At 51.5% G+C, this 27,129-nt stretch overlaps 2 protein-coding genes across 4 annotated transcripts in view; both read left to right on the top strand.

Moving 5' to 3' along the window:
* Window positions 1-23,757, top strand: part of CSNK1G1 (casein kinase 1 gamma 1) — a 101,403-nt gene extending 77,646 nt beyond the window's left edge. Inside the window, exons 8-15 of one of the 2 annotated variants that reach the window (XM_054642290.2) lie at window positions 1,056-1,141; window positions 3,163-3,247; window positions 4,859-5,007; window positions 7,041-7,145; window positions 10,981-11,088; window positions 15,260-15,366; window positions 17,575-17,598; window positions 20,511-23,757. In XM_054642290.2, coding sequence (XP_054498265.1) covers window positions 1,056-1,141; window positions 3,163-3,247; window positions 4,859-5,007; window positions 7,041-7,145; window positions 10,981-11,088; window positions 15,260-15,366; window positions 17,575-17,598; window positions 20,511-20,565 — 719 coding nt within the window. In that variant the 3' untranslated portion in view covers window positions 20,566-23,757. The remainder of the gene's footprint in view (window positions 1-1,055; window positions 1,142-3,162; window positions 3,248-4,858; window positions 5,008-7,040; window positions 7,146-10,980; window positions 11,089-15,259; window positions 15,367-17,574; window positions 17,599-20,510) is intronic. The other variant, XM_077185354.1, reaches the window with a different exon arrangement.
* A 1,278-nt stretch (window positions 23,758-25,035) lies between these two features.
* On the top strand, window positions 25,036-27,052 carry PPIB (peptidylprolyl isomerase B). Of its 2 annotated transcripts, none has more exons than XM_054642157.2 (5): window positions 25,036-25,252; window positions 25,716-25,829; window positions 25,964-26,057; window positions 26,445-26,629; window positions 26,725-27,052. In XM_054642157.2, the coding sequence occupies exons 1-5, from the start codon at window positions 25,097-25,099 to the stop codon at window positions 26,845-26,847; spliced, it is 672 nt and encodes a 223-aa protein (XP_054498132.1). In that variant the 5' UTR covers window positions 25,036-25,096; the 3' UTR covers window positions 26,848-27,052. The 2 variants fall into 2 exon arrangements, with proteins under 2 accessions (XP_054498132.1, XP_077041653.1); XM_077185538.1 differs by lacking the exon at window positions 25,036-25,252 and adding an exon at window positions 25,286-25,344.
* The last annotated feature ends 77 nt before the right edge of the window (window positions 27,053-27,129 follow it).

The raw sequence follows: 27,129 nt of genomic DNA, 5'->3' as shown, positions 1-27,129 counted from the left end.
GGGGGAGTATTTGAGGGGGCTGTCCCTGCCCAGAGGGGTTGTGAGGAGCTGATGCTTCACTGGTGAGACCAGCCCAGGTGGAATCAATCTTTTCATGTTTCAAACACGGGAGTCTGACTCCAGTTTTTCTGAGAGACAAGTGCACTCAACCATCTTCCTAGAAGTCCCTGTGCATCACTGCACTAAATTACCCAGGGCATCCTCCTTTTTTCCTCTTTTTATCAGGGTAACTGCAGGAACTGTTGTTTCAGTTCCCTTTTCCTGAGTGTTCCCACTCCCAGCATCTCCTGCAGGTGAAGTGGCTGCAGTGTTGTGGGCTGGACCTGCTCTGGATCATGGATCATGTTGTTTGGAGCAGGTGGGGTTCAGAGGAGGGGAGGGTGCACCAAATGAGTCCACGAGCTCAGTGAACCCAAGAGTGCAGCTCAGCCCAGCCCAGTGTTGCCTCCACATCTGTTGTTCTCTTCTATCCTCCCCAGGGGTTTTGGATACATTTTGCCTGCTTGTTTTAGGATATTTTTCCTTTGGCTCTGTGCCCCTTTCCCCCCCCCCCTTCATTTATAGTTACAACATCTGCATGTGGCAGCAGCAGCAAGTGTTCCATGGTGCTGGAAGGAGCTATTTTTGATCTGCTCTGATGAGCAGCAGAGGAAATTGGGAAAGGGTTGGCACTGTGCAAGGGTAGATCCCTGCAGCTGGCTGTGAGTATCCCATTCCCATTTAGTCCAGAGGAAATTATCCAGCACCACATGGCAACACTGACACTGCTAGGTCAGAGAAGAATTGAGGCACTGCTTTATTCCTCTGCAATTAAGAGTTGTCCATTCTGGCCCAGGCTGGATTGTGCAGTTCCCATGTTACCTCATGGCTTCTGGCTGATTTTACACATTTTCTGGCTTTCTGAAACAGCTTCTGGTTTTGCACAAGATCTGAGCTGCAGACAGTGAGTGAATGTCCCTGTGGTACCTTTATCTCAGGTACAGGTGTGGCTGCTGCTGAGATCTCAGAGCCATTTCTGCTTCTGCAGCAATAATTTGTCACCTCTTCTCTTTCAGAGCAAAGTCGTCGAGATGACTTAGAAGCCCTTGGCCATATGTTCATGTATTTCCTCCGAGGCAGCCTGCCCTGGCAAGGATTGAAGGTAGGTTCAAGCTTTAGGTTTTGTCCTTTAAAACTTTGGCTAGTCTCTACCCAGAGGAGAATCTACTGGGGAAAAATTGGCAAAATCCAGCCAGAAACACCATCCTCTCCTTTGTGTCCTTGCAGCCTAACACCCAGGCATTAAGTTTAGCTGCAGGAAGATTTTAAGCTAGAAATACTTTACCTGGCACTTTAATTTGCCAGATTGGTACAATTTTGGAGAGAAGGTTGAACAGAGAGAGGCAGGGACAGCAATGAGAGAGCTGTGATTGTAAGCTGCCCTGAACTGGAGCGTGACTGGGACACAGTGATTGTTTATGAAATTCCAGTTACGGCAACACAATCCCCCAGCTGCATCTGTGATCCCTGTTTATAATGGAGCAGTTTGATGGCTTTAGATGCACAGATGGACTTCAGCTTGAAAAACTGGTTTTCTGGCACAAGTATTGGACTTGGCTTCCCTCCAGAGACACTGGACACTCAGTGCTGGGGAGTTTATGAGATGCTGTGTACAATGTGGAGAGCTGCAAGAAATTGAGTTGCTGACTGCCGCCAACATCCATCAGCTGAGCTAACAAGGAGTAAGTCATTTGCTGGCTCCAGAGCTGTTGGAAGCTGTATCTTCACTTCTCTATCACCTCCCTGATGATTAAGCTACTGTGTTCAGCTTTGGCATTGAAGGGAGTGAAGGGACTGATCAAGTTAGGCTCATCAGGAAAGACAAGAGCTCCTGTTGGAAAAGGAGCCAAGGCTTTGGGTTCAGGAGCTGCTTGGCAGAGCTCTGCATTGGTCAGTGGGTTCCAATTAGGTTGATAGAACTTGTCCAGCTTTTTTTTACCACCTATCCAGAGTTAGTCTCAGCTCAGCTTCATCAGGCACATGCCAGAAATGTTGGCAACAGCTCATAAAAGCAACAAAAGGTTTTTCAAGCATGAAAGGGATTGTGAAAGAAATCAGAGTCTCTCTGATTTTATGTCCACACCTCTCTGTAAGTGTGTTATTCTAGTATGTATTTTCTTTCTGGCTTACTTGAACTCATCTGCTTTAAATTAATCCTGTAAATTATTCTAAAATAATTCCAAGTTTATACAAAGTTCTACAAAAGTTCCACAGTTCAGTGTTAGCCTTGATAAGAATTAGTTGACTCCTTTTTGAGGTCCAGGGCAAACGCAGACTCTCCAGCTGGATTTAGAATGTGGCATCTTTGCCCTTCTAGGTCTCCTCAGCTTACACTTTTGGTCTGTACTGTCAGGGCTGTATCTGCAGAGAATGTCTACAGTGCTAATTATGCTGCTGCCAGATCTTACATTATTACATTATTATATATCTTATTTTGAAATGGAGGCAAGAAACCCCACTTTTAGGGTGCCAGCTGGAGTTCTCTGCCTCAGGTTGATTTAGGTGGGAAATCCAACTGCAAATGGTTTCATTTTCTTGTTGACTAGATATTAAACCAGTGCTGAGTGATGGATGCTTTGGGGGTGAAAGGAAAGGCTGTGTGGGAGCAGCCTGGGATTTGGGAGAAGAGCACTGATCTAGAGTCATATTCAATGTGGTAACATTCTGTTGCACAGAGGAAAACCCAAATTGCTGTGCTGTGGGTCTGTGAATTTCACCCAAATTGCTGTGAATGTGCTGTGCAACTGCTGTGCATTTGTTTGTGAAGGCAGCTCGATGGCTGGGGAGGTCCAGATGTGCCATCACAGTTCATGGAACTTTATTTCCTTCTCCCATGAAACCTTCCCTGCACAGTCCTCAGGACTGGGCAGTGAGAAATGAGCCTTGTAAGACACTAATAAGGGTCCTGCCTTTCATGAACGAAGATGTTTTGAACATCCTTGGATGTTCTCTCCTGTGAAATACTCCCACTGGTGTAGTCCAGGATGCAGTTCAGTTACAAGTAGCATCTCCTGATGTCACCCAGAATGGGCATTAAATACCTGTTTTTCTTCCCACACAGCATGTCCTTTCTCACATGGTTGAACTCTTTCTCCACAACTGTTTTGTCTTTGTGCGCTGCAGGCTGACACCTTAAAAGAGAGATATCAGAAGATTGGGGACACAAAGAGAAACACTCCAGTTGAAGTTCTCTGTGAGAACTTTCCAGGTAAAGCCCTGATGGGATTCTGTGAGTTCAGCTGGAGGTGGCCATACCTTGTTAAATAGGATGGGCCTGCACTCCTCTCTCAGAAAGTTTTGGATGACGTGTATCCCTCATGCTGGCAAACAACTGAAGCTGCTCCTATAAATTAGCAGGGCCTGAGGTCTTAAAATGAACAAAACTCTTCTCATTAAGGAGGCTGGACAGTGCTCAAGGGCCTTGTATGCCTGTTTTACTTCTTGGCTTCCTTCCAAAAGAGCTCCTCGTTCTTTTCCTTCTCCCAAATGACCGTGCTGGATCTACCAAGTTAATTCTTTTCCAAATGGAAGGTTTTGCAGGTGTTGCAGGTGTAGGTGGCCAGCTTGGAAGATGGAATGGTGTGTCTGTCCATGAATTCCACCTTCTGGGAGCAGTTTTAAGGAGAGTGTTACTAAAGAGTGCTTCTAGCCAAGCCCAACACCTGATCTCCAGTTTAGCAGACCTTGGAGCTGGGAGAGCAGGGTACAGAGTTAGTGCCTTCCCCAGGGTCCCCCGGCCACAGAGTGGGCTTGGGAGGTTTTGTGGAGTGTTTCTGAAGGCCTGACACCAGGGAGAGCACCCACAATTAATCCCATTCCTGTAGGAGCTGTTGTTCCACACATCTTCCCAGCATGAGGAGCAGCAAGCCTGGAATGGGATCATTGTTCACTCAGGTCACTGTAATTCCCAGATGTCTCATTCCAAAATCCACCTGGTTCCAAGCAGAACAGCTTCAGGTTGGCTGTTCTCATCTTTTTGTCAGTACTCCTCCTCACAGCTCCTTCAGGTCTGGGCTGATAGGAGATGAGAGAACTGAGTTCTGTCCCTTCTTTTCCTGAAACTGGTTGTTCTTCGCCTTCTAGAGGTACTTAAAAGAGAGGATTCTTTCTTCTCCTTTCTTTTCTTCCTCTTTTACCTCCATGGAAGCCACAAGCCATAGATAGAGTTAAGTATCAATAAGCAGTACTCTTCTTATGTCAGCTGAAGTCAAGGCCATGAGCCAAGGGAGAGCTGGGAAAAGGCAGGACATGAGCTCCTAGGACTCAATATTCTGTGCATGCAAAGTGCGACCCAGATGCAGGAAAGCAATTAATTATCTTAACACCAAAGCCTGGTCTGTAAATTAACCCTCTTCAGGTAAATTAACCTTGGAGCCTCCCCCTCTAGTCTAGTTCTGAATATTCAGGTGCTGCCAATGTCATGATGGGACACCTTCCCCTATTCCAGGGTGCTCCAAGTCCCATCCAACCTGGCCTTGGACACTTTCAGGAATGAGGCAGTCACAGCTTCTCTGGGCAAGAGCATTCTAAATACCTGTGAGCAGCCTGTTGTCAGGTTCAGTGAGCTTATTTCTCACTCTGTTTATTTTTATACAAATGTATAGAATAAATCAAGGTGTGGAAGTCAGATTTGAGCAGAGGTGGGACTTCCACCTTTGCTTGAGAAGTGTTTGAATTGTTTTCCATTGAGGACTGTTGCTAAAAACCCTGACTTGTAGGAGAAAAGCCAGAGGTAATGCTGGCAGCCCAGACATTGGTTTCTAAGAACTCATTTGGAAGATTCTGGATAAAATCTGCTGCTTTTTGCCTTTTCTGACAGAGGAGATGGCCACGTACCTCCGCTACGTGCGGCGATTAGACTTCTTTGAGAGACCAGACTACGATTACCTGCGGACCATCTTCACGGAGCTGTTTGAGAAGAAAGGCTACACCTTTGACTACGCCTACGACTGGGTCGGCAGGCCAATTGTGAGTTGTCCCTGCCAAATCCCATGCCTTGCCTTCCAGGTGCTGCTTCCCCAGCATTGCCTTTTTGTTCCCTGTAATCCCAATTAATGCCAGTGAGTTTAGGATTGAATCTTGTTGAATATGCAGGCAATCCTGACATGGGAAGAGACAAGAATCTTGACTCCATGTTTCAGAAGGCTGATTTATTATTTATTATATATATTATATTAAAAGAAAATGATATCTTAAAACTACACTAAAGAATAGGGAAAGGATTTCATCAGAAGGCTAGCAAGGAATAGAAAGGAATGATAATAAAATCTTGTGACTGAGCAGAGAGTCTGAGACAGCTGGAGTGTGATTGGCCATTAATTAAAAACAACCACATGAGACCAATCAAAGATGCACCTGTTGCATTCCACAGCAGCAGATAATTATTGTTTACATTTCGTTTCTGAGGCCTCTCAGCTTCTCAGGAGAAAAATCTTAATGAAAGGATTTTTCATAAACTATGTCAGTGACAGAATCTTTCAAATCTCAACACAGTGAGATGTCCTGACATTATGTTCAGGGGGTTCTTGCAGTCCCTCAAAGTTTTCCTGAGGAACAGAGACCCCATCCACCTCTCTGGACATTCAAGCCTCATTTTCCCATTTGTGACAATGATCATGATGAGACTGCTAGACTAGTCTAGCACAGGATTGGAGACCAGTATCTAAAATCCATCTTAAAGCAGGAGAATCACAGAAACTCCCTATAATGGTCATGTTCCCATCAAAAAGGTACAGGGGATCAAGGCAGGTTTCTGATGGGTGTTCAGTGGATATTGCAATCACTGAATGGTTTGGGTTGGAAGGCAAGATCATAATGCCCACTTTGTTCCAACCTCCTGCCATGGGCAGGACACGTTCCACTGTTCCACTATCCCAGGTTGCTCCAAGCCCTGTGTCCCACCTGGCCTTGGACACTGCCAGGGGTGGGGCAGCCACAGCTTCTCTGGGCAGCCTTGCCAGAGCCTCACCACCCTCACAGGGAGGAATTTCTTCTCAAATATCTAATCTAAACTTGCTCTCCTCAACTCATGATATCCTGGAGGACACTCAGAGGCTGCCCTGTCAGCCTCTGACTGTCAGCCCAGTCCCACTCTGTACAGTACATGGAAAGGAAATGTGGGAGAAACCAACCTCCATTTAGCAGTTCCATGACTCCATGTACACCATCAGCCTGATCTCATTGCATGACTTTTACCATCAAAACCCAGTTAAACTCAGGGAGACCTTAGCCAAAGGATGTATCATGGGGAAATATGGTAGAAGAATCTAAAGCTCTTTGTTTTGGATCATTGGATCATTCTGCTCACAACCCACCCAAAGAGCAGTAATGACATCTGTAAATGAATTGTCATTGGTGCCAGATCAAATGCCATCAGTGCTAAACTTGGTACCACTGCTTTAGTGTCCCAACTATATTTAGTGTTCCCCATGCTTACTGTGCTCATCAGAGTTCCTAAGAAATCGTTCCCTTTGTGAATCAAGATTTTCCCTTCATTTTTCTTTAATTACAAAGGCAGTTGATAAAGAGCACCTTGTAAGACAAGTGTGCTATTGCTGACAACCACGGTGGTTGCCATGGAGATCTCGATGTTGGGAGCAGGGATTATGACTTTGGTGAGAAGAGAGCAGATGAAGCTTTAATTTTAACACGTCCTGTTTCTATGCAAGCGTGATTTTTACAAGTGGTGAGACAATGGGATGAGGAAAACAAGTCTGTATATTTTCAGTTGTAATAATTCTGTGTGAGACACACTAGGTGTGATCTGACATCGAGACAGGCACCTAACTGTATCTTCTTAATTAATTTTTACACAAGACATTCAATGCTGGTATCCACCACCAAATTTCATGTCTGTAAATCATAGGGATTTTATAGCCCTGGCTGTAATTCTCCTTGGCTCCTTTGGGCAGCGATTTGATGTTTTTCTATTTCCTACTGGCTTGACAAGGTGGATTTGTGCATGTGAGAATATTAGCCCTAACCAACACCTTATTTTCCAGCCTACTCCCGTGGGATCTGTCCATGTGGATTCTGGGACCTCTGCAGTGACCAGAGACAGCCACATCCACCGGGACCGACCATCCCAACAGGCCCTTCGCAATCAGGTGCATTGCTTGGCTCCTCTCCCAGTTCCTCTGGCCCTGGACAAGCACAAGCCACATGGCATTATAGATAGCTGGGGCTGATTCTTGGTCATAGCAGGGACAAATCCTGCATAACTTAGAGATGGTGATTTGAGGAGAATGTTGTCAAAGCAACAGGTTGATGAAATAAGGTATTAACCAGTGGAATTCCTCAGTATCTTGAGCTAACCAGAGTCCACTTTGGAATGGGGTTGTTTTTCTGTAGTTTGTGGGTAAACACGTTAAAGTCAATCATCCAGCATGGTTAAACTCTCTAACTACCACATTTTTGAGGTGCTTTTAATCATAGCACATGGACTGTGGAGCAGACTGAGAGTTGTGCTGATAGCCTGTTCCCAGGTTCCCTCTGCCCACAGAGCTTGTGGCTGTGACAGGGATGTGTGTCCCAAAAACATCCATATGTCTTTCTTGGAGTGTCCAGTTCACAATGGGAGGGTTGCAGAGCACAAAGGACAGGCAGGGCAGAACGCTCAGAAGGCATCACAGTCTGGATGAACTGCCACGGGGAAATTGAATTTTCCATTTTTTCCTTTCTCATTTTACTGTTTTGTTGGTGTTGAGAGTTTGGGTTTTCTGTATTAACAGAATTCTCAGACATGCAGTAGATCTCCCAGCTGGAGCTGTTGCTGCTCTTATTCCCAGGGAGTGGTTCCAGGTTTATTCTGCTCCAGGTTCTGCTGAGTTCCTCGAGCTGGGGTTTGTGGGTACAGAACCAAGCCTGGGGTGTCACAGCCTGTCTGGGCTCAGCCTTCCTGGGCTCTGAAGGGTCACACAGCTAACACAGGGTAGGACACATCCCAGTCCATCAGCTATAGTCAGGATAACTCCTCCTTGGGCAGTGTGGCTGTAGGAGGCCGGGTTGTTTGCAGCATGTGTGCATGGTGATGAGTGTGGGCTGGTGTGTGAGCCCTGATATAGTCATCTGCTTTAATAAATACCCTGACAGATGCAGTAACCCCCTGGTTTTGGGGGGATTGTTCATCCAGCCTCCTATTGTCCACCTTAACCACAGACCTTCACATTGTGTATGTGTGAGGCATTGTGTTTCCTTGACAGCACAGTGACACCTGGCTTCGTTTTCAGGCATTTTAGTTCACAAAGGCACAAAGAAATTCCAAAATATGCAGGCAGCCCCTGCAGGCCTTGTTCTTCTGAGCTGCACAGATAGTTCAGTTCTGGATTGCACAGCAGCTTTTCTCATATTTTCACCTAAACATTATAGGATGATGAATTGTTTAATATGCTACGGAGGAAATCAAGTTCTTCTCACCAAAACAAACAATTCTCTTCTGAAGGATGTTCCCTTAAAGTCTTGAGCAAAGCATTTCTCTAAAGGAAAAAAGCAAAAAAATAAATGTCTCGAGAAGTGAATTAGAGGCATGGGTTTGGGTCACCAGATTTAATGGCCTCATTTTTGTTCTTGGGTCTAATAATGCAGATTCTCTCTTACATTTGACTCCTAGTAAAGAGCTAATGTGGAATCACCTCTTTGTAGCCTTTTCCTCTGGAAAGTGAAGGGTTTTATTCAAAGATGAGTGAGCTTTTCCCCCCTCTGTCTTTAGTTTTGCATGTGATTTGGGGGGGTTTCTGGAATCTTTCCCTGGGTGCATTTTCACTGCTCACAACCTGGGTTTAGTCGCTGGAGCCTCTTGTTTCCTGGCCAGATCCATGGTGGCTCATTCAGCTGAGGCCTGAGGCCAACACAGATCTGTTTGTCCCACACTTCCCAGACCTGGGAAGCATTCTTCCCCCTGGTCAGTTGGGTTCAGGTGTGCTGAAATCCTCCTGGGTCTTAGGTGAGCACTGGATGTGTTGTCATCAAAGCTGGGTGACTGTCTTGGTTTGAAAGACAGGTGTCTGCCAAGGAAGGTGTGAACCTCCCTTGGAATAGAAAAATTATGACCCCCTTCCCTCTCAATTATTATAACTTTGAAATGAAGGGGCTTTCAGGCAGAGATGGGGAAAGGATGAGCAGTTCTTTAGCAGTTTGTGTGTGTATAACAAGGCACACACAGCCCAGATCTGGCACTGACCCCAAACCCAGCACAATCCTAGTCCCAATCCCAGCACAATCCCAGCCCCAAAACCAGCACAATCCCAGCCCCAATCCCAGTCCCAAACCCAGCACGATCCAAGCACGATCCAAGCACGATCCCAGCCCCAATCCCACCCCCAATCCAAGTCCCAAACCCAGCACAATCCCAGCACAATCCCAGCCCCAATCCCAGTCCCAAACCCTGCCCAATCCCAGTCCCATCCCAGTCCCAATCCCAGTCCCATTCCCAGCCCTGCCTCTCCCGCCCGCGGCGCTTTCCCCTCGCTGCAGTTCCAGGCACGGCCACCAGGGGCGCTGCTGGCTGCGGGCCGGGCAGGGGGTGCAGTGATTCCCCCGCGCCTGCAGGGGGCGCTGTGGCGTGGCCGCCGTTCCCTCATGCGGTGATGGCGGCTGGGCCCGACAGAGGTTCAGGGCCGCAGCAGGAACCTCGGAGTGGCGGCTGTCATGGCTGGGACAAGCAGATCCCAGAGTAGTGAATGAATGTATCAGAAACTCCGCAGCTGTAGCAGGAGCTGCAGGGTGTCCTGGCAGGTGGGGCTGGGCAGTGGCCGCCGGGCTGCTGAACATGGCCATGAGAGGCTCCCTTGGAGCAGGGAGGGGGCTCACAGTCCTTGTTTTTCCTCTTAGGCATCTCACTAGATGTTAAGGGTCCTTTCCAGTTTGATCAGATGTTAATAAGGTCCCAGTCCTACGGCTTCTCTTACGAGCAAAGGCTCTCCCCCAGTAAGGAAGAAGCACTACAGAGCTGGGCTCCAGCAGTGGCAGTGAATTCTCCCCACAGTAAACAACAGCTTAAATGTTCTCCCCCGATGCTGACAGTGAGAGGGGAGCTGCAACTAGCCCCTTCCCTCAGCCTAAAATCTCGTGGTAACTCTGCCCTTCCCCAGAGAAACCCCTCAAGTAAGAGAGTAGCCAGCTGCACACTTTCCCTTCCTCCTCCTCCCAGCCACATGTTTTGTTCTCTTAAGTATCTTAGCAACAGATGGGACAACATTCCCTGAGAGAAAGAAACAAAAGGAAAAACCCTAACCCCCAACAATGACCCACCTGAGCTTCACGTGCAAGTGCAGAGTGATTCTTCTAAGAAAATAAATGAAGTTCTAATAATTTAAATCACCTGGTGTTCTTCTGCTGGGGGCAAAGAGGAAACTTGTTGGCCAAAGCATCTTATCTACTTTTCTGCAGAAACCCAAAAAGCCCCCAACCCTCTCTTCAGTCAAGCAGGTGTGGATGTTTCCGTCTGCACTGCACAGGTGAATCAGCGTGTGGAACTGCCTTTGGGTGAAAATAAATGTTTGGCTTTGGTTTATGTTGCAAATTTTAGTTTAAAAAGATGTATTTGAGGGAGGTTGAGCTTTGTGAATCCCATCTTGCTGCTGAGCCAAGTGCTCTGCTGTGTGTGGCCTGACAGACATAGTTAAATACGGTCAGTGTAATTGTGGCTGTGCTGAAATCCATGGAAGTGAAGCTGTTCTAAAGAAATTATTTCCAGAATAGATCTTTCCCTTCATTCAGCAGCTAAAGGAGATGAAATCCACTCCCACAGTGGATCACTGCAGCCACCATGGATGTAAATAATGAGGTGCATTTGGTAAAGGGGAATTTTAGCCCAGCTAAAAGTGCAAATGCCTTGCTTTCTGCAAAGAAACTAACTCACTAACCAATAGACCTTAATTTCTTCTCCTCGTTCACTTTTTGCCCTCCCTTCTGTTTCTTTCATGCTCCTGAACTCCTGAGCAGGCGTCATCGGATCGCCGAGGGGAGTGGGAGATCCAGCCGAGCCGGCAGACAAATACCTCGTACTTGACATCTCATTTGGCTGCAGATCGACATGGAGGATCTGTGCAGGTACCTCTGCCTTCTGTTGTGTGCAGCCCCTGTGTTAAACCCCCTGAATTCTCCTCAAATTGCAGCAATGTTGGGGTCAGGAGAGCAATTTCACTGGTGCTGTCCCATACGTCATGCTCAAACCATGGTTTGGGAAGGACCCAAGCTGTGATGGCCAACACCATGGCTTCTACTGTTTCAACAAAATTTTTTTAGGTTTTTTTTTTTAAGTTTTGAGCCCAAATTTGTTAAACTGAAAACAGAAAGGAGTGGCATTAATAGATCTGGTCTATAAAGTACCCTCTATTCTATCTTGGAGATGCTCTAGGGCAGTACAGGCAGCTGAAGTAGGATTTGTTGTACATAGTCCCCATTAATATTGGGAATAGTTGAGCTGTTCCACAGCAGATCACCACCAGTTTGAGGGCATGGTGGGCACGAACCCTTCAGAGGGTTGGTTGCACTGCCAGGAGATGAGCAGAGGATGTGCAACAGACAGTGTTGGAGCTGACACTACCAGTGTTTTTAAATTCCTGAAAAATTCCTATTTGTGAAGTCCTACGTGTCCTGGTTGTCACTCAGGCTTGCTGAGGGATTTTCTGGCACTAAAGCCAGAGTGAGCTGGCTGGACAAGCTGGAAAGAAGGTGCAGGAGTCATCCAAGCAAACAAGAACTCTGCTATCGCTGCCTCTTTGGCACAGCTTTGCTGTGAGAGCTGGCTCTGCTGTCAGACACAACACCCTGAACAATGGCTCTTTTGAAATGGGAATTAGTGCTTGGAGCAGGACAGAGCTGAGCCAAGGAGACAGGTAGTGCAGGATGTCCCTAAGGAAAATGCAGATTAGGTTGACATTTTTACTCATTCTTGATAGATAGTTGGGTTTAATGTGGTTTTGGCTTGTTTAGCCTCGGTTCTCTTTTAATTTAAAGATATTTTAGTGAGTAACAGAAAAACAAAAATAAGTAGGACCTGATGAATGTGCAGCTCTGCTGTCAGATGTAAGCAGAGAGTAACCTGGAGAAGTGTCCAAGGTCAGGTTGGATGGAGTTCGGAGCAACCTGTTCTAGTGGAAGGTGTCCCTGCCCATGTCAAGGGGTTGGATTAGATGAACTGTAAAGGTTCTTTCTGACACAAACCAATCTGTGATTGTACAACTTCAGCACTCAGTACAGAGTAGGTGTTCTTATTTACTTTTTTTTATGTGAGTGTCCCGTTCCACAATAAAAGGAGCCTACAAGTCCTACAAGTGAGCCCCCGCTCCCTCCTAGCAGCCCAAAGCAAAATGGCTCTCCTTGTGTCGTAGTTAGCTGCTTTTATGTGTTAATGTTCTTCCCACAGCCTGAATTCCCTGGACATTCTTCATGGGCAAGTGGGGAGAGGTCACTCATAGTCCCATCATGGAGGCTTTCTCTGCCCTGTCTGGCTGTGAGAAGCCTCCCCAGGGACAGGGCTGCTAGCACAACACGTACAGCTCTTACAGGAATCTTTCAGCTCATGTATAACATGTGTTGAGGCATGAATAAAAATCAGATTGGTCCCTCTCAGTGAGGGGAATGTTTCCTTGTGACAGGAGCACTGAAGCAGCCCTAGGAATTGGATGGGAAGAGTTGCCAACCTGAGTAGTTCACGAGTTCCTTGTGCCACTGTAAGCACTAAAATTCTGCTTATCTGCAGTTGACAAGAGGAAATGTGCTGTGTGTGGCTGCTAAGCTGCAGAGGCTGGAATTGTTCCTCAGCAGACACCCCAGCTCATGCTGGACTTTGGCAGGTCAGCAGCTTTGAGTCCCCATTCCCTTTAAGGCAGAATTTGCCACATGAAGATGAAGTGGCAGCATGTGAAAAGCAGGGAGGAAAATCAAAGCCTTTTGTAACATGGAATTTAACAAGTAGCTGAACAAAGTGTGGGAAGAGCCCTGTGAACAACACAATTAAGTGCCAGTGCTCTGCAGATCTGCATGGGAAGCCTGGGGGTCTGGAGAACCCAGGGCAGCCCAGGCATGATGAGTAAGGAAAGGGGTGAAGACCAAGGAGTTGTCACTCAAGGAGAGCACCATGTGAGCCAAGTTCTAACCTGTCCTGGCAGAGCCCAAGGGGCCTGTTTGGCAGAAACAGCAGCTCCTTGTAGGACTGAAGTGTTCAAAATTAACATAATGTGCTGACTAGGGGACATCTGCCGCAAGGGCTTCCTTCCCTTCATCCCTTGTGGTCAGATCATCCAGAGGCACCAGGAGTTCTGGGTACCACCCCTACCCCCACCCCATGGAAAATGCCTCCTTTTACCTTGTTGAAAGGCTAAGAGGAGGAACAGGATGGAGAAACCAGGTATCCTTACAGCTCTGGAGCCAAGAGCAGCTCCCAGTTTTCACAGCGAGATGCAGGAGCCTGTGCTAACATCCAGGTGAAGCATGGAAGGGTCAGCCAAACTTTCCTCCCATGCAGGATGCTTTGGGGCTTGTCAGATGAAGCAAGAAATTCGGTGGATGTCTTGATTTGAAAGACCGATGTCTGCCAAGGAAGATGGGAACCTCCCTTGGAATGGAAAATATTACTCTCTTCCCTCCCAATTATTATAACTTTGAAATGAAGGGGCTTTCAGGCAGAGATATGGGGAAAGGATGAACAGTTGTTTAGCAGTGTGTGTGTGTGTGTGTGTGTGTGTATAACAAGGCACACAAAGCCCAGCTCTGGCACTGACCCCAAACCCAGCACAATCCCAGCCCCAAACCCAGCACAATCCCAGCACAATCCCAGTCCCAAACCGAGCACAATCCCAGCACAATCCCAGTCCCAAACCGAGCACAATCCTAGTCACAATCCTAGTCCCAATCCCAGCACAATCGCAGCCCCAAACCCAGATCAAACCCAGCCCCAAACCCAGCACAATCCCAGCCCCAATCGCATTCCCAATCCCAGTCCCAATCCCAGCCCCAGCCTCTCCCGCCCACGGCGCTTTCCCCTCGCTGCAGTTCCGGGCACGGCCACCAGGGGCGCTGCTGGCTGCGGACCGGTCAGGGGGTGCAGTGATTCCCCCGCGCCTGCAGGGGGCGCTGTGGCGCGGCCGCCGCTCTCATGCAGTCATGGCGGAAGGGATGGAAAAGGCGCTTCCTTTGCAAACCCACAGGGACAGCCAGTCCCAGTGCCTCTCCGGATGGTGAAATGAGCTGCAGCACAAAGCTCAGAGTGGCAGCTGGAATGGCAGAGTTAGCACACCTTGGTGGTGGCAAACAAAATGTAGCAGAAACTCCACAGCCATAGCAGCAGCTGCAGGGTGTCCCAGCAGGCACCTGGTGCTGGGTTAAAGTGTGCTGAAAAAGCCCGAGGCAGAGACAGAAAACAACAGTAGAGTTGCGCCCTCCAGGAACAGGGAGGGGCTCAGGGTCCCAGTTTTTCCCCTGAGGTACCCGAGTAGATGGTGAGGGTCCTTTGCAGTGCGCTCAGATGTTAATAAGGTTTCAGTCCTCTGGCTGCTCTTACAAGCAAAGGCTCACCCACAGTCAGGAAGGAGCACTGCAGGGGCTGGACTCCACAGTGGCAGCGGATTCTCCCCGGGTTAGCAGCAAGTTTATTGTTCAAAAATCTTGTGCTGCCTTTCCCAAGAGATAAGCCCCCAGATAAGAGAGTAGCCAGCTGCAAGCTTTCCCTTCATTGGCCACTTGAGCTGGATGGTTATCCCTGTAATGGAAAGGCTTGAGTGAGCCATCATCTCAGATGTGAGGCAAAAAGAGATGAGAGACTGTGTCAGTAGCTTTGTAGCAAGGATGTAATTCCCAAAATTGGCTAAGGAATGAGACTTAAGGATTGAGGCTTCTCCCCACAGTCCTGTCAGGCAACAGGACTGAGCTGCTCACCTGTAAAAATGTCAGGAGGAAACAATCAGCATGGTACAGCTTGTGTGTGTAGATAGGGCTGGCAATCAGTGCTCACACCAGTGCCTGCACTCCCAGAGGGGCGTCTCAGTGCCAAGTCATGGGCTGGGCACAGGAATGTGAGCAGGGGAGCACACACACAGGCCCCTGCCTGCTGCTCTTCCTTGGCTGCTCCAGCCTGAAGACTCCAAGGCACCCACAAAACTCAGCAGCCTCCTGAGAGGGTGAAAAGAGACAGGAGTAAATGGTTATTTGTCAGCTTTCCCATTTCCTCAGCAGTCCTTGCCAGGGAGCCTCATGAACAGGGTGTTCCTTTGTGTTGCAGGTGGTGAGCTCAACCAACGGGGAGCTGAACGTGGATGACCCAACAGGAGCACACTCCAACGCACCCATCACAGCGCAGGCGGAGGTGGAGGTGGTGGAGGAAGCTAAGTACGTTTGCTTTACAACAGGCTTTCCACTGGTTGGTCATTATCCTTCTCCTGGGAAGCGAGTGGGGACATTTTTCTGTGGCAAAGTCCTCAGTGCTCGTGTCCCATGCCCTTTTCCGTGCCTATTGCTGCTTTTGTGCATGGTGCCTTCAGTGCTGCTGCTGCTGCTGCTTCTCTTTGACACTTGTCATGCCTGGAGAACATAACTCTTACTCAGAGCATGTATTGCCAGATAGACATTTGAGTAGCACAGATACCAAAATCCTGAGAGCTGATCTCAGGAATCCCAGTGAGCAGCCCCCATTGCAGAGGGAGAACACGCTGTGCTTTTGTGCTGAGAGTGTAGGAGTAGTTTGAGCATAGCTCAGCAAAGAGATCATTGGTCTGAGAGTTGTCACTTCATTTCTGGCTGTGAGAGGTGCGTGACAGGTATCCAGAACAGGCTGGAAGTAACTCTTGCAGGGATGGGTTGTTCTCCCTGGGGGTTCTCTTGGTCCAGCCCTGAGAAGCTGAGTGAGAGGAACCAGAAGTAGCTTGTGGAGGAGAAAGTGCTCCCTCTAAGCTGACCTACCTCTCCTGTAGCTTGTGGTCAGGTGTGAGAACTGCTGTCAGAGGTGCTGCTTTGACCGTTTTGGCTCCTGTCCTGTATCCAGCACCATCATGTCACCTTTTGCACCTTGTCACCACCTCTGACCTAAACCAGGACCTGTCACTGCAGGGGTCACCACAGAGTTCTGGCACCCCCCGAGCAAGGGGCCAATGGGCCCAGGGCTGCCTTTGAACTGGTCAGTGCTGAGACATGGCCCAGCTGCCTGGTTATTATTTGACTGGGTGATCTTGGTGCCACTTGTCCCCCATTGTTTGCCTCAACCTGTGCAGGCACTTCTGTACGAAGAGGAAAAGTGGCAGGTGTAAGGAAGGGTGTATGGATGGAAAAGGTCCCTAGGTGTGTGTCATCTGTGCTGGTTGTCCTAAAGGTCTTCTGCTCTCTGTTCCCCACTCCCTCAGGGATTCCCAATCCCTCGGGAAGCCGTGTGTGGGATCTTGCTCACTGGTAGGTGGCCTGGCCTTGATCCCAGCAGCCACAGACACACCTTCTCCTCCCAGCCCAGGAAGCCTCAGATTTGCTGCAGGCTCCTCATCAAGCTGGGAGGGTGGGGGAGATCTTGAGGAGCAACTCCCAGAGTGGGCAACATTCCTGTTAGATGTGGGTTGTGTGGCCAGCAGAGACCACCAGCTTGGCATCATGGGCTCTGAAGGGGGTCCCCCCAGGCATGTGCTCCTAGGATGGGGCACATTGTCATCCTCAACAGTTCTGATCCAGCAACCCAGCGCAAGGAAGAACCAGGATCATCTCCAGCCCGTGTGTGTGCAGTGAGGCCAGGTCCAGCCCCACTCTTGTGTACTAGGGAGACATCAAGCCAGGTGGGAAGGAGCTGTGCTGCCCAGGCCCTATCCCTCTGCACATGGAGCTGTCCTGTCTCTCTCCAGCCCTTGTTTGTGTGCTCCCAGATTGGTTTTGGAGGTGCTGGGAAGCAGAGCATATGCTGCTTTACACTATCAGGTTTGGGGTCTCTTGTAATTCCCAAGCATAGATCACTTCATTCTGTTTGCCACAGGGAGGGCTTTGTCTTTCCTTACATTTCTGATCACACAAGAAGGACAAAGGACTTTGGGATTCTGCTCTGCAGGAAAGGGTGCCAGAGAGAGCTGGCAGGAGCTGGAGCTGGGCTCTGTGTTTTGAGATGCTGTGCAGTAGTGGGATGGGCTTTCCCTGGCACTCCACAGGCAGAGCTGTGCCAGTGCTCCTGCTTGGAGTGTGCTGGAGAAAAGCTCTGGATTCTGGCAGTGGGCGTCGCTGGAGGGCAGGTCCCAGGTGCAGATCCATCATCAGGCCCTTCTGCTGCTGCTGGAGCTGCAGGGGACAAGAGCTGATGGTGGCCTGGAGTTCCTTGTCACCCCAGCCCCAGCTGAGAACCCGAGGGCTCTGGTGCCTCCGTGGAGCGGGTGTTGGTCAGAGCCTGGTGCCCTGGAAGGAGTGGTGAGGGCAGAGTGGTGTGAGTGCTGGGGCGGGCGGCGGGCAGGCCTGCTGTGTGTCTGCCGCTCTGCACTGCATGTTTGCATGGCTGCAGTGACTCGCTTCCATCCCACCTCTGTGAACTAATCGCTCTTTCTTCCTTTCTGTGTTTTTTCTCTATACTCTCTGTAGCTGCCTGAAAATGCTCAACTTGTGGTGAGTCCCTCTCTCCAGTCCACATGCAAGGGGGAGCGGACCAGACTAGACTGGGGTTGGCAAAACCAAACCCACCAAACGCTAAAAAGGCACAAAGTCAAAGCCAACCCAGAGCCATTTTGATTTTAGGACCATTTGCAATACTGGGGAGGGCATGGGCTGTGTCTGACCGGCCACACTAGGCTGAGGGATTTGGCTGATCTCTGAATGGATGGATGCAAAATCAGATTTGAATCCTTTCCTATTTGGCTTTCCATCTCCCCCAAACGTTTACGTCTGTGAGCAGATGATGCCTGATGGAGTTGGGCAGAGTCAGGCCGAGGCTGGCTGAGCCTCTTGCAGGAATTCCTCACACAGACGGTTACAAAGGGAAAACCCTGCACTGAGTGTTGAGGAGAGGGGCCAGTCAGTGCCTTGGAAAGTCTCCTCTTGGAGAAGCACAGGCCAGAGAGGATGGAAGGACAAGGCCAGGGAGTCCTCATTAGTGACAGAGCCCCTACTGAGAGAGGACTGGTGGAAGGTGGCTCCTTTCCAGCCAGCTAAGGTGCAGGTGAATGGGCTTCTCCAGGAAAGAAGGGGTGGGAAGGTTGGGATTAGCACTGGTCCAAGCCCAGCTTGGGGTTTTATCAGACCTTTGAAGCTATAGTGTTCCAATCTTAGGTTGTCCCAGGAGGAGCCCCTGGGGAAGCCACATACCCAGTAAGTGAAGGGCCATGCAGACACTCAGATGAGTTTGTAGGTTCCAGGATAGGCTGAGGGGTAGAAATTGCCACAGAGTGAGGGGCCAAGGCCGTGTGTGGCGAGGAATGTCCTTGTTGGATGGGAGACTGACTCTGCCCTGCTCTCCATAGGCATCGCCTCCAATACCTCTGGCATCTCTGGCTTCTCTGTATGTCGTAGTCTGGGGCTGTTCTCTTGGGCATCATCTGCATGCAGAGAGATCACGTTCTGTAATTGTCAGCCTGCCTTATCCTTTTATTTTGGTGTTTTGCCTCTGCCTGTCTGAACTGCCAGGACTTCCTTTCCTGAACCCTTCCCTGGACCTCGGAGTAAGAGCCTAAAAAGACAGTCACAAGGAAAACCAGCCAGAAGTCAGTCAGCTCCCTTTGTTCAGTGCCCAAGGAGTCGAGTGCTGCTCAGCCCCTTCTTCCCTTACCCGCTGCATGCCAAACCATCACTCATGCATCCTCCATCCTCTCCCTGTGACGTCCCCCTTACCCACCATCGCACAAGCCATGAAGGAAGGTGGCTACTGTGGGACAAATACTGCAACAGGCTAAAGCAGGAGATGGTGGCAGATGGCCAGGGACAACAAAATGCCAGAGCAGTCCTGGGGTGGGGGTTCCAGCCTGGGATGGGGGTGCTGAGGTGGCAGACAAACACCTCAGGGTGGGTGGGCAGCAGTGGAGGCATCACTTGCCCTGCAAGGACAAGGGCTTTGCATTTCTCCTCCCAAACTGGGCCTTTTCAGGAGCCTAGAGACAAATCATGGACATCAGTCCATGCACTGGGAGCAGTCCCTCCTCTTGAGGGGCTGTGGGAGCTCTCCGTGTCACAGGGAGAGTTGTTTGTTCTCCCAAGCAGTTGTTCTGTGCTGGCAGGCTCAGCTCATGGCAGGTTGTGCTCACACATTGCTTTTGCACCCCAGAGTGAAGCTTGTGCAGCCAGGGACAAGTATCTGGGTGAGAGTTCCTCCAGCTCTGAGAGGACAGGGGTGTAAAGCTGACACTCCATGAAGGACCCAATGAAAAATAGTTTGGAGAAGATGTTAGAGTGGTTTGGAATGTTTTTAGCCTACAACAGATGGTTGTAGAAAAAAACAGTCTTTGCACCCTCATGTTTGCCTGACAGAGCTCAGGGAGCATTTGAACGACACACTCAGGCACATGGTTGGATTCTTGGGGCTGTCCAGCCAGGAGTTGGACTCAGTGATCCTTGTGGGTCTCTTCCAACTCAGAATCTTCTAAGTCTCGGTGGTCTACTCTGGTTGTTTATCCAAGCATCCCTTCCAGCAGCCTGAAAGAGCAGTCTTCCAGCATCACCCAGGCTTCTCCAAGGACAGCTGTCCTAGCAGATGGAGAAAGACACATAGCTTGGGAGGACTCTCACAGATGTGCAGAGCATTCCTGACAGTGGGCTCAGGGTAGATACATGTTCACCACCAAGGAATTCTGCAGGAAGCCAGAAGGAGTTTAAGCTCTGGATGACTGCTCCCAGTGTATCCCGCAGGGAACCCACCGCTCCTCACGGTTCAGCTGTGTTGGGCGTTCCTCTCCCCACCTCAGCCTCCACTCTCCATCCTTCTTGCTTCCCCTAATCCTGTGCACCACCCTCACATCGGATGGGGGAAGAAGCAGGGGTTCTGCATCCCAGCACTGAGTGATTGATCCAAGGTGGAAGCTCTGGTTATCGTGAAAGGTTCAGTAAAGAAACCTGGTCCCTGAGCCGAGGTCTCTTTGGAACTTGTTTTGTTAGTGAACAGTAGTGAAAACCGTGTGTCTTGTGGCTGGGAAAAGCAGCCAGAGCTCACCTTCCCAGTCCAGTTCCTCTGGGGTGGGCCAGAGGGAGTGCAGCACCTGGGTCCCTGTTTTACTGCTTTCCCAGATGGTTCCTTGCGTTCCAGTGGAGCCTGGGAGGGAGAAGCCCAGCTGGGAGGGAGAAGCCTGGCTGGCACTCTGGGGCCTGGTAGTGAGACACCCCAGCTGGCTGTGCCTGGTCTCCCAGTCCAGGCTGGTGGTGTCATCCACCCACCAGCACCTGGCCCCATCCCGGTGGGGCCCAGGCCGGGCAGGCAGAGATGCTGTTGCATGAGGACAAGTGGGGGGATGGCAGGGACATATGGGGACATTGTGGGGACCTCACAGGCTGCCAGGCGTGGGGCTGACTCTCCCTCCTTGTCCTTTGTGCCTCAGGTGCTGCTGCTTCTTTAAGAGGAAACGGAAGAAGACGGCTCAGCGTCACAAGTGACCGGTGCCTCCTGGGCCTTGCAGGAACCACCACGCCTGCAGCTCCTGCCCTGTCTTACTGGAAGGAGCTTCTCTTTAGGAGGGAGGAGGAGGAGGCATAGGAGGAAGAGAGAAAAATGAAAACAGAAAAAAAAAAAAAAAAACCCAAGTGACATTTTAAACCAAAAAGAGAAGAAAACGTTCCAAAACAAACCACTCTGGGGTGGATCTGCTGAATGGTCTCCCTCATTCACTCCAAGCCTGAAGCTCCTTTTGGGACCAGGACTGTGGCTGGCTCAGGTCTTGGTCGCCCTGGGAGGGGGGCTGGCTGGCTGACCCTCCTTCCCATTGTTTACGGTGAAGGCATCGTTGACGCAAACCTGAGGACTGTGCTTAGTTCCTGCTCACTTTCCTCCCCTCCCTCCCCTGCACTCTGCTCCTCTGTCCTCCTCCCTCCTTAATTAAGTGAAGAAATTCCATAGGCTCGATTGGCTGTGGAGAGGGCAGGAGGATGCGGGGCAGGCAGGAGAGTTGCTAGGAGAAGGGCCTGACTGCTGCAGCAGGAAGAGACAGGTTCTCTCTGTGGCTCCTTGGGAACAGTTACACTGTAATGTGCAAGCTGTGAGAAATTTGCAATCTACTGTTCCAGTTAGGGTTTTTTTTCCGGCTCCCTTGACACCTCCCTCCTGTGACAGTAACAGAGCAGTGTGGATTGTTTTAAAGAAGCTGACGTCGTTGCACTTTTTATTATTTTTAGCATTTACAGATGCACATTGTATCTGTGGATCTCTGCGTGGCCACGCCAGCGCAGGCAGACATCCAGCGGGGAGGATGGTGGGGTGCACGGAAATGCCCTTGGTTGAGTGGGGATGTCCACAACCCTCGTGCCAGTCTGGGGCTCCTGACGCCCACCTTGGGCCGCGCGCTGAGGAAAGCATACTTGAATTTCCAATCACCCTTCCTAGCTGCCAGTGAATGTCCTTTCCATGGTTTCCTACACCGTGCCTGACCCAGGTGGCCGGGGGAGGCGAGGCTGATGCCCGGCATGGGCCAGAGGGAGCAGCGTGGCCTTTGCCAAGCCAGAGAAATTTGTGCTGGTCTAAGAGGTAGATCAGGATTGAGGCTCCTGGGAAACAGCCATTTCCTGAAGCGTGGGCGTTTCTGGGTGTGGGTAGCCAGGCAGCCTTCCCAAATCCCTCCTTGGGCTGGTTGGGAACCTTCTGCAAGAACATATTAGTGGGAGGAAAGCATCCCCAGCAGGGGAGAGGATACTTCATGCCTTAACACTGATCCCATCTCCCGGTGGTCAGATAGGTTTGACTGGAATCTCCTTCACATCCTCTCTGTGAGCATCCCACCCCTGCTGCAGCCACGCTTCTCCTGCACCACTTTGAGCCAAACCAATAGCAAGGAAAGGGCTTGGGGTGCTTTGCACACCCAGAAAAACACTGAAATCATGCATCCAACTGCAGTGTTTCCCAAATTGGAGATGAGGCTGTCAGGGGTTACTGGAGAGATGGCAGGGCTGTGGGAGAACTAGAGCAGCTTTGGGAAGGTTATAAGTAATTTGTTGGACTTTGTCTTTCCATGTGTGACACTAGATCAGACTGGGATAGTTCAGTTATCATAAACTTGGGCCTGGCTTACCCAAAAATCACGGAGAGCATGAAGGGAGGAAAGGGAGAGACTAGATCTCATTCTTGTTTATTGGATTTATGCTAAGCTGTGTAGCTTGGAGTTCACAGAGCAGCATTGCCAGGAGGTTCAGTTTGCCTGGCTGGGTAGGAGCAGGCTTAGAGGGCACGAGATCAGCCTGGGCAGCAAGCTCTGGGCTTGCTCCTCATGCATTCCTGAGTCAGGCAGACACTGGTGTGATGCCAGGGTGGAAAAGCCTCTCTCCTGGCCAGGATCCCAGCAGGGCAATCTCTTCTCCATTCTCGGCTGCGTTCTCTCCATGCCTTATCCCAGAGAGCGCGACGGAGGCGCAGAGCCCTCGGTTCACACATGCACCTCCTTCCTTCCCCTCAGCAAAGCGCTTTCCTCCAGCCAGGCCGTGGGCTGGGGTGGGAACAGGGCAGGAAGGGCACCACTCACCTCCCACAGGCACGTGCCAGGTGTGCAGCCCTGTCCCCTCCTGCCACAGGGAGGACACGGCCATGGGCACATTCCACCTTTCTCCCTCCAAACTCCTCCGCTGCCAGTGGTTCCCAGAAGCTGCGTCTGTGGCACAGGCATTCCTCTGTCTGCTGTAGGAAACCATGGTTTGGCATCTTGGGAGGGTGTCCAGGGGCAGGGGCGCTCCCTGGGGAGCCGCCCTGCCCACTGCCCACAGAGCTGGCCCTGAGACACTTCCGTTGCTGCCCTCCCAAGCCCCACTAAGTGCCTGTCACCAGAACTCGATTCCTTCTGCATCTCCTGCCGTGTTTGGTCATTCCTCGCTGCCTCCACTCAAGGAGCAGCTTGTAGTTGCAGCATATGTAAGTGTTTGCAGGGTGAGGGAGGGCGGGGGGGAAGGGGGCCATCTCAACAGGTTTTGTTCCTAAATGTTTTTGGTTTCTTTTGTTTTGTTGTTTTTTTGGGGGTTTTTTGGTTTTTGGTTTTTTTTTAAGTGAATGTATTTGATCGTTTAGAAACTTTCCTGACCTTGTTTTTAAGTGGGTTGGTTTGAAAGCTGTTTCATGGTGACCCACTACAGCTTCTCTCCAGAGATACGGTGTTCTTTTAATCCTACAATGATGTGTTTGTAGGGGAGGACTGTCCCCCCACGGCATGCTGGTAATGCTCACTTGTACCAAGCCCTCTTGCACTATAATCGTACGTTGGACTCTTCAAAAAAAAGGGCAAAGATGTGGGGTGGCTTTTTAACAAAAAAAAAAAAATTAAAAAAAAAAAAAAAGAATATAAAGCAAGTTACCAGCAAGTCCTGTGCTTGAGGGAACCGCTGTCCCCAGGGAGCTCGGAGGTGACAAGGAGAGCAGCCAGACTGAGCCAGCCATGCTGTGGTAGGATGTAGGGCATTAACCTGGGCAATCCCTCCTCTCCTTGGCGGGAGCAGTTGGCAGCCAGGAGGCCCCAGGCAGGGGAGGGCTCCTGGGGGCTCCTGGTGCAGGTGCCTCTGACGCGGCTCTCGGCCCTCCAACGTTGCGATGCAGTCTTCTGAGGTATCAAGTGAGACGATTTTTTTTTTTTTTCAATAAAACATTGCACTGCTGCATTGTTCTCCATGAATAGAAGTATTTATTACCTCAGCCTGACCATGGCACTTGTGTTTTGTCTTCCTTTGGCTCTGCTGGGCACTTGTGTGACCCTCTCTTCCCTTTGGAGAGGGCAATGCATGGGGTGGGACCTTGTGGGACCTTCTCAACACTTTGTGCTTTACAGCCATGGGTGGTTCAGCCCTATGGAGCTCGGCCAAGGCATGGTGGTACTGATGTCCCTTCTCCTGGGCACACACATTCCCACTTCAGCCATCCTGGAATGCAGGATGCCTTGTCCTGAGGCAAAAGGGACCACAGGGAGATGGGTACTGGGACCTGCCCCCTTGGCAAGGCTGTGGGATAAAAACTGAAGGAAGGAGTGAGAGAAGCCCTAATTCCTCTTAAATACCATTGAGAGGCCGGGCTGGAAGCCCACAGTGGTGTTGCAGATGCCTGTGTTCAGCTTAGCACCATCACTGAAGGTGTAACTGCCCATGGCAGGGGTTAGACATGTAAAGGTCCCTTCGAACCCAAACTGGTCTGTGAATGCAAATCCTGCACTTAGTTGAACATGTGGGAATTAGGTTTTCATCAGGTCTGGGGCACTGTCAGTCCCCACAAAGATAAACCTCAAAGGTGGAGATGTGGGTTCCAAGGGTCAGGGAGGGAACCTTTGAGGTTCATCTCCTTCACCGAGCGCACGTGTCCCCAGACAAACTTTTGGAAGCAAGAAATGAAAGATCATGCTAAAGATAATACATTTAAGGCTGGGAATTAGGGGGGAAAATGTCACACGAGAGATCAGAGTGTGGAGCAGGTTCCAAGTGTGGGAACACTTTGGTTCAGGTGTCTCTGAGCGGGTACAGCGCCAGCTGCTCCCAGAGGTGCTTTGGCTCTCGGGTGGTATCTCTGCAACGCACCCGCTCAGCCATTGACCGCAGCCATTCAGCTCGCCGGGGGCCGCGGCTGCTGCTACTGGGGACACACCGGGCCCGAGGACAAAGCGGGGACAGAGCGGGACACAGCGGGGACACGCCGGAACAGCGCCCCCGGCCTTCCTCAGCCCCGCCCTCCGCCCGTGCCCATTGGTCACCGCCACCCTCGGTCCCGCCCCTCTCCCGCCTCCTCCCCCTTAGTGCCCAATCATCGTGGCGTTCCGCTCATGATTGACAACGACGCGGTCGCCCAGCGAGGGGCAACGTGGCATATTCCCGCGCTCCGCCCGGCCGGAAGGGGCTACTCTACCCCCCCTGTGGGACCCTGTTGGTCGCGCCCAGGCGGGCGGAGCGGGCGGGCGAGCGGTGCGGGCGGTACCAAGAAGCGGTGCGGGAGGGGGTGCGCGGCGGGCGTGGCCGGATGCCGGCGGCGCGGCGGGCGCTGTGGCCGGGCTGCGAGCGGCGCAGGATGAAGGTGCTGGTGGCGGCGGCGGCGCTGGGCGCGGCCCTCCTGCTCCTGCTGCCCGCGGCCTCCCGCGCCGACGAGCGCAAGAAGGGACCCAAGGTCACCGCCAAGGTCGGGGGGGGCCGAGGCGGGGCGATTGGGAAAGACTCCGGGGGGTGGGAGCCCGGATGGGGCGGGGGAGATCTGGAGATGGAGAACTTGGGGTGAGGGGCCCTGGATGGGCCTGGGATTGAGGGGCCGGATGGGGAGGGTGGGGTGAGACCGTGAGGGAGGGAGGGTCCAGTGCGGGGCGGTTGGGGGCACCTGAAAGGGGGAGGCGGCCTGGGGACAGCTCGGCCCAGCTCTGGGGAAGCTGAGGGGGGAACTGGGCTGAAGGCCTGGGCTGGGGGCTCCAGCTGGGGTGAGTGGTGAGACTGCTGGGGGGATGCAGCCCGGGCTGTGGGGCACCAACCTACCTCACCTTGTGAGGTTTGGGCCTGGTTGGAGTTGGTGAGTTGGACTTTTGGGGGTGGGTTGGCCCAGCAAGGTGAGTCTGGCTCCCCTGATCCCCCTAACCTTCCTCTGCCCCCCCAAGGTGTTTTTCGACCTGCGGATTGGTGAGGAGGATGTAGGCCGTGTCGTCATTGGGCTCTTCGGCAAGACAGTGCCCAAAACTGTGGAGAACTTCATGGCCTTGGCCACCGGAGAGGTGAGGGGCCCGTGGCACCCTGGGCCTCACCTGCCCCTGCTCGGGTCCTGCTCGGTGCCCTGGGGCAGCGCTGGGGCCACGGAGCTCTGGTCTGTCCCTTCGCCTCACTCCGTGTTTTTCCTCCACACCCCCAGAAAGGATTTGGCTTCAAGGGCAGCAAGTTCCACCGTGTGATCAAGGACTTCATGATCCAGGGAGGAGACTTCACCCGTGGTGACGGCACTGGAGGTAACCTGGTGGATCCAAGCCACTGTCTTGGAGTGAGGCAGCAGCTGCAATTCCAACCACTGCAGGGCTGTGCACCAGTGTAGAGCTGGAGCTTGGTGGAATCACGTGAGCGTGGAGCTCACAAAGACATGTCCTCAGAGCAGAACTGAGTGCTGGGGTAACTGGGAGCCTCCTGCCCCGCTGCCTTGGCATGACACCCCTGCCCAGCCCCTGGGGTGTCCAGCTCCCTGCAGCAGCCCATGGCTCATGCATCCCTGTGGCATCAGTGCTAGTCCCTGCTCTGGAATTGCTCATTCCCCACCCACCTCGCTTTGGAGCTGCCACCACCATCACCCCTACCTGACATATTCCATGAGACCACTGTGGCCTTTTTGTCCCCCCCTTTAGGAAAAAGCATCTACGGGGACCGTTTCCCTGACGAGAACTTCAAGCTGAAGCATTATGGGCCGGGCTGGGTGAGCATGGCCAACGCTGGCAAGGACACCAACGGCTCCCAGTTCTTCATCACCACCGTGAAGACGCCGTGGCTGGACGGGAAGCACGTGGTGTTCGGCAAAGTGCTGGAGGGAATGGTGAGGCAGGGAGAGGGAGAGGGGTCGGTGCTCTGGGAAGGGCTTGGCCGAGCTGGGCGAGCCCAACATCCCACTGTCACACTGTGCTCCACCAGGATGTGGTGAGGAAGGTGGAGAGCACAAAGACTGACAGCCGGGACAAGCCCCTCAAGGACGTCACCATCGTTGACTGTGGCACCATTGAGGTGGAGAAGCCCTTTGCCATTGCCAAGGAGTGACGGGACCAGGCCCTGCCAGGCTGTGAGGGGCTGTGGGACGGGGCTGCTGTGCTTCCCCTGCCCTGGGGCCACCAGGTCCTGCTGTGTCCCAGTGCCAGCCCCTCTCCCTGCTGCCTCCAGCCAGTGGGACAGGGCACAGGCTGCTCTTCCATCACTTTTGTAAGAAGCACATGCACCAATAAATGTGACCAATGTGTTTTTTAAACAGCTGCCTCTCTCCTGCCTTTGGAGGGGTGCAGATCACTGCATCCCTCAGCCAGATACACCCTTCAACCTTCCTTT

This window comes from Agelaius phoeniceus, chromosome 13, assembly GCF_051311805.1.
Source record: "Agelaius phoeniceus isolate bAgePho1 chromosome 13, bAgePho1.hap1, whole genome shotgun sequence".
Taxonomy (NCBI): Eukaryota; Metazoa; Chordata; class Aves; order Passeriformes; family Icteridae; genus Agelaius; species Agelaius phoeniceus.
The sequence above is the reverse complement of the archived record's forward strand: the minus strand, read 5'-3'. Positions and strand labels throughout refer to the sequence as shown.

Excerpts from the sequence above, each read along its gene's own strand:
- PPIB (XM_054642157.2), top strand. The coding sequence starts at position 25,097 with ATGCCGGCGGCGCGGCGGGCGCTGTGGCCGGGCTGCGAGCGGCGCAGG. Across the intron at positions 26,058-26,444 it reads CCGTGGTGACGGCACTGGAG|GAAAAAGCATCTACGGGGAC; the intron begins GTAACCTGGTGG and ends CCCCCCCTTTAG. Across the intron at positions 26,630-26,724 it reads GCAAAGTGCTGGAGGGAATG|GATGTGGTGAGGAAGGTGGA; the intron begins GTGAGGCAGGGA and ends GTGCTCCACCAG.